Source organism: Typopeltis vanoorti, chromosome 5 (genome assembly GCF_054136105.1).
Source record: "Typopeltis vanoorti isolate ZY-2024b chromosome 5, IOZ_Tvanoo_1.0, whole genome shotgun sequence".
NCBI classification, from domain to species: domain Eukaryota; kingdom Metazoa; phylum Arthropoda; class Arachnida; order Uropygi; family Thelyphonidae; genus Typopeltis; species Typopeltis vanoorti.
This window is the reverse complement of record NC_143553.1, coordinates 70,247,132-70,257,824: the sequence shown is the minus strand read 5'-3', so window position 1 is coordinate 70,257,824 and position 10,693 is coordinate 70,247,132. Positions and strand designations below refer to the sequence as shown.

General features: G+C 34.3%; 1 protein-coding gene across 1 annotated transcript in view; it reads left to right on the top strand.

Moving 5' to 3' along the window:
- Nucleotides 1-902: 902 nt before the first annotated feature.
- LOC150106510 (pleckstrin homology domain-containing family G member 7-like) overlaps nt 903-10,693 on the top strand; it is a 280,061-nt gene continuing 270,270 nt past the window's right edge. The window contains exons 1-2 of the mRNA XM_090393016.1: nt 903-923; nt 1,212-1,337. Of these exons, the coding sequence (XP_090249142.1) occupies nt 903-923; nt 1,212-1,337 (147 nt within the window). The remainder of the gene's footprint in view (nt 924-1,211; nt 1,338-10,693) is intronic.

The following is a 10,693-nucleotide window of genomic DNA, read 5'->3' as shown; positions in this document are numbered from 1 at the left end:
TATGCGTTGAACACTTGTTCAATGCAATTTGTAATCGAGACGAGTTCGGTTCAGCTTTTAATATTTTCTGGTCAAAACTTCCATTATTATGATATATAGCGCGCCATTTTTATCCACAAATCATGAAAATACAATCCTAGATTTCTGTGTTAATCCAAACGATAAGATAACCACTAATTAGTTAGCTTTTTAAGTTCGTTTTTCCTCTTAAAAAAAGAAACTTCAAACCTACCGTTTTAAGAGTATCAATCGTAATTTGAACTGTTTTCTGGCCTTTACATTTTTTCTTTTTTTTAAGGCCGCACATTGTTAAAATAAAAATAGTAACACTGTTAACCGACGTTTTTTTTATATATTATGTCTTATTTTTCACTTGTTTCAATAAGTTATTTCTGCATCTTTTAGAAGAACGTAATTTGTATTTTTGTGTTTCATTTCCTTGAATTTGCACACATGGCATTAGTAACTATTAATGAATGAGAATTAATAGTTACTAATTAGTATATTTCCTGTATGTCATACAAACATCATTACCATCTAACTTACATAATTAATTTAAAAATCATTAACGAAATTTAACGTAATTAATTTAAAAAACATAAACAATCAAGTTGTCAGTAATGTGATAAATTATCAATAATTGGATATTTATGTAGTCTAATGAGTACGTTGGTGTATTAGTTGATCCCAGACTGTTCCTTCCTCGTTCGTCTTTTATCTGTCATTTGAAAATAGTCGATCTTCCTAACCACACGAGGAATTACTGTTGAGATAATTGTGCCAATTGCAGTCCAAAGCTTTCACACGGCATAAGTGATAATTTATTTTTTTATGCAAATCTGTCAATTAATATACTTTAAAGAGCGAAAAAATAGTCAAATCTTATCATTAGACGCTTCGTAATGAGGTTCTCAACTGTTGCTGTATGCAAAAGAGAATGAAGGTTGATGCTATCCATCTCAAGCTTCACTCTGTTGTTATGCCTGGCTTCTTGATACAGTATTTTTAAAAATAGAAAAACGCTCTCATTATATAATGTTTAATAATAATGAGAAAAAAATGGCAAATACTCAATCTTATGCTATGTTTTTTTTATCTATTTATAAATGTCAGAATAACGTTTACCATTAGATTTAAAGTATTTGTTCTATAGCTCTAAATTTCTTTTAACCTGTTTATTTAATGATATCATTGAATCATCTTGTTTTCAGGAGCAAGAAGGTCCAAACGTTTTCAAAAAATTGTCATTTGAAGATGAAGAGAGCGAACCTGAAGAAGTGGAACACGCACCTCCTGCATCAGCACTTCACCGGCGGCGTGCTCTTGTCCCTCCAAAGGTAAGATACCATCGACTCTGAACTATATTAAAGTTAGCCCGAAATTATATATATATATATATATTAAAAAAAGGTGAATGACCTTTTTCTAGTATTTTATCATCCTGTTGACTCTTAAGCTTGGGGCCCCCTCTGAAAGAGTATTCAACGTTATTATAGCAGATTATTATTATTATTATCAATAAGTCCAAATTAAATGTATAAACTATTTGTTACGCACACAAGGTATGAACACATGCATAAATATATGCAGCTACATAATATGTATAATGAAAATTTAGATAAAATTATAAACGTTGTTACGTATTCTATACTAAAGAGCAATAAATATAATTTAAAAAATATAGGGACTAATAATATTTGTGCTGGCTCAGGCGTAACACAGATGAAGATGCATCTTCGTATCTTATCTCAGGACGATACCGGATAGTTTGTTTGGTAATTCTATCTATGCGTCGACAATATATCAAATACGTCTCCTCATTGCATGCCAGGACACAAAGCAAAATACCTGAGAATGTGATGATTCGTTACTGAAATGCAAAGCTTGAGCTCTGTTTAAGAAATCTAATGTTCTTAATGTTGGATAAAGTATATCTTTCTTTTTTGTGGTGATATGTCATCAAGATCATTTCTGGTGCATATTACTGTTTACAAATGGTACTTTGTTTATTCCACTTTGTTTATTCCGTATATTCAAAAGCTTCAGATAGCGTTCCCCGAGTGTGAAATGCTCACCAAAATTTCATGTCAGCATTTTTAGTTATATATCATTTCACAATCGAAATGCAGGCTTTCGAAACCAGGTCCGAGAATAGGATGACTAATTTTATACCCGTAGTGTCATATGCCTGTATATTGCATGTTTCTTCTACTCAGTTACCTGTTTTGGGAAAGAAAAAACCTTGCGACCAATAACTCGCCTTTAAATGAAAAGCCCTTATAAAAGATCCTCTGTCCTAAATAGAATTCAAACCCAGGCCTTGCCAACTAACGAGCATTGCCTAAGCCGCCTGAGCTACGGAAGTTCTCTTCCCTAATATAAATGGGTATCTTAAACTGCGAACTTCGGTTTAACTGGTCTTGGATTAGTGAAATTATTGCTGGAATAAAGTTCTTAATTTTAAAAAACAACTCCTTATTTAAGGAGCAATTTAAGTTTAGAAGGTTCGACTTTTTTGTAGAATATTATTCCTTGGCACGCTGAAATATTGCATTTTTTTAATTGAAAAAATTTTGGATTTTTTACAAGATCATCATTATTCTGTAGTTATCATGGAATACATTGCTTTACTTCCGTCTTTGCAATCAAACGAAAATTGTTTCTTATGATGTATTGTTTGTTATTAGTATAGATATCAGGATCATGCATCTTACGTATAAATATGCATGTATGATACTCCCCTTTTCTTTCTCGAGGGCGTGTACATGAAAATTGTTTCAAATATACAAAGTATTTTCTCAAAAAAAAAAAAAAAATGAATATAAAGAGACGGAGCCAGAAAATCTGAAAAATGCACCGTATGAAATACATAGTTACGTTACTTATATTGCAGTATAATATTATTCCCTATGTTTATTAATAAAAACTGACTAAACATATTTGCAATCGCAATAGGAAATTTTATATAGCGTAGCACTTAAATGAAGACGAGTATAAAAATCTGTTGCTTTTGCTACTCACAACATTCTCTGCAGTTTGCTGTGCAATTCTGCTAGCTCTGTATGATACAGAATCAATATCGTCATTATCCTCATCCGCCTAAGGCGGGTTGAGGCTTCCTTGAACAACAGCCTTTCTGCATAAAACACGATTTTAGTAACAGGCAGCTTTTATGTTAGAAGCGTAGATTGAATGCAGAACAAAGATGGGATCAACGATCTGCATTGAACTGTTATACATCTTTACGAAGGTATTGGAATAATACGTAAAAGTTGATAATATACGTGGCGACTGCTTCGAGTAGTTTCATAATGTATAGACTGACTGTCCAGAGAAGATATGGGGGGGGGGGATTTCAGGGGAAGAGTATAAATTGAACAGCCGCTGATCTTTGGAATGACTAGCAGCGAGATATGTTTGTTAAACTGTTTACTATTCGCTTAATTTTATTCCCACCAATGCTTCAGTTATAGTTCTATCTTATATCACATTAAAAACCAACGGGGATTGATGATAATCATCAAGGAGAATGTAAAATATAAAAGCTTAACAATTCCTGGAATGAATTAACTGTAAAGAAGCTTTCAATACTACTCTGATGTGAAAAGGTGGAACTGTAGGTGAAAAATTAAAACGCGTTTACCTCCTGTGTGGGTGGTCTGCTATGGCATTAGCTTCGTATTTCGATTGCACGTTCGTTGCACGATAGAGCTTAATTGTATAAGAAGTTTGAGAAGTGGACTTTCTGTTAACAAGAAAAAGCTGACATTTATTTTAATTGTATCCGTATGAAATTAAATGCGGTCGACTTCACTAGCTATTTGATGGATATCAAGACTTGACACTGCTTTCTTGTTCTCTACTTGTAACAGATGGTATTATACATCATGAAATATAGAATTCGTCACAGTACGCAGTGTTAAGATTTTTAATAATAATCAGAACTAAAACTGAGTCGCAACTTTATGTAAAAGAAAAAGAAGAGTTTAATTAGTATAGTTAATAGCCTTTCCATCCTTCTTGATTTACTCTCACGCGTAGACCTACACTTTTTTACCGTGTAGGCATTCGGGACCGAATCCTACGGAATAGGTTGGTCACTCCTTATTCCTATGTCTGTAGAAGCGTGTGTTCACGGGGTCGGTTTGCCTGCTTGCAGGAGGAAAAACCCCCAGATAAACCCTGCGGTCCACGCCCAAGACTGGCTATCTTGGCTATGGCTGAGAAAGATCCTAAGCTCCTCACGTCAGCGACGGGAATCGAACGCAGGACACTCCTTTCCCAGGCATATGGTTCCGAAGCGCATAATTACTAATTCAACAATCAAATTTCATTGCACGTTTAGAGATCACCGCCTCACTTACTAGAAACTTGAAGTGGCTTGAAAAGATCCATGTTTGATCTGTAGAGTAGGATTTTCAGATCAGACAAAAGTTATTTAAAAACATATTTTTTTTCCTTACTTCCTATTTTACGCCGATGCGTAGACCATTCGACGGAGTCATAGACCATTCGGGGTATTTTCTCCAGGAAATACTCCGAATTTCCTGGAGGAAGAACCCTGCCACCTTCTTATGAAACTGGCTAACTCACCTTCACTTGAAAAGCAGTGATAAAAATTCTTCATGCCTTGGACGAGGTTCGAACCCATTTTTTTTAACCAAAGAGCATCCTCAAATCCGAGTGAGCTAATAAGGCTCGCGGGTGGGGGGGGGGGTCATAGAAAATATATCCGAATGATACAATACGAGGAAAATTAGATCATTTTAAGCATGGAATGATGAAATATATATCTTCATCTTTTTTTTTTTTTTTTACAATTTATTCCAGCCACATTTTGGAAGTGGGCAGCGCATCTAAATTCATTGTGCAATAAATGCAGTGTATTTTTACCTAGGAAATAGTTATTAGAATAACGAAATATGTCAAACAAGGGTAGTGATACCAGAGAGAGATTCTTTCTAAGAATGTAACTGCTTGAATCCTCCGCCTTCTACATACGACTAATTACTACACATTCCATTTTATCTACTAAGGATTGAAAACTATACTGAACTGACACCATGGATATAAATGAGCATGAGATACAGTGAAACGCCTATTTTTTCAGCATTGAAGCGATCATATTAAATTATTAAAATCGGAAAATTTCAGGTATATAATGTAAAGAAAATGGAAAAATAAAAATGAATTTATACTAGATTATACAGATTTGAACGCGACTTTGTTCACAGTAAGCCTTAGTGTTTACGTTGTTTCAAATAAACAGATGGACTGCTGTGCATGTCAGAAACATGAACAGTAGGACATTAATGTGGTCACATGATGAATGCACAATCATGGGCAACTATGCATTAGCCAATTGAAAGTGGGCATTTTTTAGATCGAAGCACTTGTGATTACTGAGATGGGGAAAGAAGTCCGTTGCTGAATTCGCAGAATTGAACTGCAAAACATAAAATTGGGTAAGTTTTCGTAGCCAGGTTTTAAAAAAAGAAATTGAAAATTCGGAGAAAGCTAAGCGTTCTCCAAATATCCATCTTTTTTTTTTTTTTTGTTTTTAATCCCTTTAAATTTTCTTCCGGCTATTTCACTGGGACCATACAAAAAAAAAGTGCTTAATTAGAGGGAAACGTAAAATTAGATTAAAATCGAAGTTTCACGGTATTTGTTTTAAATGACTGGAAACATTGGAGTCCAATGCGTTAATAATTGGAAAATGGAGTGATGATAACAGTTAGTGAAATAAGACGTAAATTGATCTACAATTTGGCCTTGAATTAATACTTAGGTTGTTTTGAGAATTACCAACCAAGATTTGATTTCCAGATTTTATGAGAAAAATCACATCCATCTAGGAGTGTAACTTAGCTTTGATTACAGTCAATTTCCTTTCTACCTAAAAAAAATGACATTAAAAAAATACCATTCTACATAAAAAAAAAAAAAAGATTATAAAAGAAATATCTGAAAATAACAAAAAACGTCTCCTTCAGCAAGAACCTTCCCGCCCACACAAAGTTTGATCAAGCATGTCAACACCTCATGGTTACATTTGAGTTTTCCAGTTTCTATAGTTAGTTACTACATGTCATATTTTTGATGTTGTTATTATGAGAAATTGGAGTTGCCGCTTCGACACCTGAATTACATTCTTTTATTTTTCATTTTCAGTCAGAATCCGATGTTGTAAAAAAATATCCCAGAAAGGCTAAATGGTATCCTAACAAAAAAAGGCATGCATTGCAAGAGAACATAATCATAATTTTAGTGTAAGTTCACTCCTTCATGCAAAACTAAAGTCAGCAAACTGATACTAGTTAACTATGAATCTGTGTTATCAATCTTTGAATACGAAATAGCTTATTGTGAATGAAATGTAGTTACCGTATTATATTCTTCCACGGTAGTTCTTGTTATTTAGTAGAGTAGACTTTGGTGGGTGGGGTAACATCACCCAGTCTGCATCAAAATAAAAATATTGCTTAAGAAAGTTAAGGTGATTTTCTTCTTCTTTCCAGAAGCAAGTTCAAATATAAGGTTACTGCAGTTGCAAAATTAGTTGGAGGATCCAACTAATTTTGGATCCTCCAACTTTAAGCTATTAACTTGAAAAGTGCAAGTTAATAGCTTAAAGCTATTAACTTGCACTTTAGACAATTATTTGTCTAAAGAAAAATAGAATAGATTCTTCGGAATTTTAAAACATTCCTAACAATATGGTAATTCCTCTTCGAGTAAATTATGAGTAGGATTGTGATTCAAATATATCTTCCTTGGATATTGTTAGAATCAGGATTTATAAAAATATAATATTTTCAAAGTAAATAATTCCCAATTTTTTAAATCCCTGGCCTAAACTATTGGTAAAGAGAAAAAAAAATTAAATCCACACAGTAATAATGCGACCGCCACGAATGCGAACAGATACTAGACAAATATCGAGCTGTAATTTTTTTTAAAAAAAAAACGAATTATTAGTTGAAAACATTTATTAAAAAAGAAAAGTCAATGCTTTCTTGCTGATGTCAGATTCACAGCTCAATGAAATGTTTAACATTACTCTGTCGAACCACAATCAAATAAGAACAACAACTGAGAAATAAAAACTCGAAAATTCCATCATTCTAATTGATGCAATCACGCCATCGTGAAAATTAAGTTTATTTTCACGTACCTTATTTCAGAAATAGGGTTTGCTTCGCTGACATCTATTTCGAACTGTAGCATTAATGGTAACACATCAAGTTGTATTTGTTAGCTTATTCCGATCGAAAAATTATTTCTTTATTCTTTTCTTATCTCCGAGCAAAAAAAGCAATTTAATAACAGAATGTCATGGCGCATTATTTTCCTGCTTTCTTAATATTTTGTTTCGGGGTTTGGACATTTCTCCTAGCATTAAAATTTTGATGCAAAGTTGCGTATTAGCTACAACTACATTTCCTCTATATTGTGTGTTTTAAACTTTTGTTATGAAATGCCTCTAGAAAAGCTACAGAGATACAAATGAAGTAGCTTTCATTGCAGCTCTAGTGATACATGACAGATGGTTTAACTATAACATAAGAAATAAGAATGCTTTGGCTTCTGACATTTATATAGCGTCCTTGAAAAGACACGTAAAACAGAGGATGTTGCCAGCGTTGTAAGAATCCTTGAAACTGCCGGCCTAGTTGGCCGAGTGCTTAGCGTATTCGCTCTCCAACAAACAGAATCGCGGGTTCGAATCTCGCTATGTTTGTGATTGTCTTTAGGTGGGAGATGAATTTCATCGCCTGGTGTGAGACCACCACCTGCTTATTGGAGTCCTGAAGTGTCTTGAAAAAGTTCCATGTTTGATCTCTAGAGCAGGGTTTCTAGCCTATGTAAAAATAAAAAAATAAATATATAATTGATAAAATGGGGGAAAAAATATTCTTAGCCGGTACAAATGTATTATAGCTTTACTAATGATCAGAGCTAGCAGGTCCCATACGAAGGTACAAGATTTTTCTGTCCGAAACTATGGTTGTTTATCCCTCCAGTAAGCGGTGCTATGTTTTCGCACCATACGATGAAAGGGTGACACAACCAGGCTGGGTGAAGAAGGCTTGGTTACCCAGGTGTCCAATATACTCGCTCTACAACTAACAAGCTGCGGATTCTAATCCCACTGTAGATGTGGTGTGAAACCACCACCATTCGCTTATTTGGAGGCCTGAAGTGGCATAAATATGCCATGTTTGGTCTCTAGAGCAGAATATTCGGTATTTGTAAAAATAATAAATAAATAAATAATTTTAAATATCTTTAGCTACCCACTGTACCAATGTGCACTGTAAGTTTACAGTCTTTCGTATGAGTTGCATACTCGTAATAGATATAATACACTGATCTCGTATCCATAATTGTTTTGGTCGTAGTTCCACCCAACCAAACCTACCCGTAATATGGAATATCGTTAAAGTAGACTAAAATCGTAACTGATATCGCTAGTTTTATATTTAGGTCTCTGCTCCAGATATCTGGTGTATTTCATACTGCAACCTTCTGCTGTTTTCTTCCAAACAGCGTGCTATTTTTGAATGATATGACTTGCTTTATTAATACTGTTTGCGGTCAGTTAATATATATCTCTGTGGAGTAATTAGCTTGTTTCAGTAACATAAATGCCATACTGCAATACTCAACAGTGCTGGTACTTTGAGGTTCAATAAACTTGCTAAGGATCTATACCATGCGTTTCAAACTAACTTTTACTGAGCAGGACATAGACTTCGAAAAAATAATAATCGTTGTATTGTGCAAGCAAATACAGATCCATATATTAATATTAAACTCAGAATCTTTCTAGATGAAATTCTAGAGATTGGCTGAACCAGTTTTAATTTGGAAGTGGCCTTACATTAAAGTATTAATCTCATTTCATTGGGTTCACTATTTGATCGCATCCTCTCCCCTATGAACAATGGGATTCCTTTTCCCAGTTATTTTTCTTGTTGGAAACTTCAGGCAAGTACTCTCTATATCTCACAGTCCTCGTAAATTAATTATCAGGAACTGCATAAAACATTAAAGCATTTTTGTTTCAACTAAGGCTAATGTTTCCCTATTTAGTAATTTGAAAACAGTAAATTCCTTGTATAGACATGCGTAAATATAACTGGTAATCAAGAAGCTTTAAATCTCTTTTTGATCACGTAAAAGAAAATGGAAAATACCAAACCTAATGTTAGATGCTTGAAATTATAAAATTGTAAAATAAATAGAAACAGAATTATAGTGAATGCGTTCAACATATAAAATCGTAAACAATCTGAATAAAGAAATTGAATAACAAAGTATTAGAGGTATCAAGTATAAAACATGGAATAATTTTCTGGTAAAAATAATAAAAAAAAAAAAATCAACTAACGCCTTTTTATTCCCGTATACGGGAGTAGGCGAGGCCATTTAGCCCTATCTAACTTTTGGAGACTGAGTGGGCAGTTCAATCTCCACTGGTACCAATCAGAGACAGATGGCCCAAGGCTATCACTAATTAAGCGGTACGCAGTGAAGAGAGACGGCTCAAATGTGCCGCCATCTCGTGGTTTCTAACCCTAACACAATATTTAATGTCTGAAATAATGTGGGTTCTACGGTCGATTTTCTTGAGTTTACAGGACGAAAAACCCGAGTTTCCGGGAGGAAAAACCTGCTTGCCCGTGCCAAAGATCGACTAACTCAGGAACCGGTCGAAAAAAGGCTTAGAAAAATTTCCTCTAGTCGCCGACTAGACTCGAAACCAAGCCTTCCTTCGTGCGGCCAAGCGCGGTGGTGTGCAAACGCCACATCCACTGAGCTACACAGGCTCGGTAAAAATAATAATTATGAATATTTTGTAAAGGTAATAAATACCTAACATACCAACATAAAGAATAACGCTAACGAGGTCGATATTATCACACTAGCTGAAAGCCTTTGAAGCTAAGTGGAAGTGGCTCTTTCATCCTCTGTGCTAGGCCGCCTGCAGATAGACTTAAGTTCAAGTCTAGTCGTCGACTAGAGGAACTTTTTCTTAGCCTCTCTTCGACCGTTTCTCAAGTTAGTCGATCTCTGGCACGGGCGCTTTTACGTGGTTCAAGCTGGTTTTTTCGTCCCGTCAAGGAAATCGACCGTATAACCCATGTTATTTCAGACAGTAACATATCCTGTTAGGTATCAAGAGATGCAGCACTTGTCTGCCGGTCTCCTCATCAGTTACCACTTATAATTAGTGATAGGCAAGGGCCAGATATCTCTGATTGGCAACCGGTGGAGACTGAGCTACCTACTCAGTCTTCAAAAGCTAGATAAGGTTAAAAAGGACTCGTATACTCCCTTATAGGGAGACGAGTCCTTTTTAACTCTGCAACAACTATTAAGTAGATCCTTAGCAAAGTTTATTGAATCCAAAAATATCTATAAGTGAATAAAAGGCGTTAGCTGATTTATATTATTTATTATGAAATAACTGAAATTAAAAAAAAAAAAAGCTGGAAGAAATTATGTGAACTTTTAAAATTATTATTAAAATATTACTTTCTTTTTTATTATTATAATTTTACCAAATTTTATTTTAAAATTTAAATATCAGGAACGTCTCTCAACAATTAGGGAAAAGTCTATTATTGTCTAGGAATTTTGTCTATTTTCAAGAAAGATAAATTGAAATGTTAAGTAAAAGTCT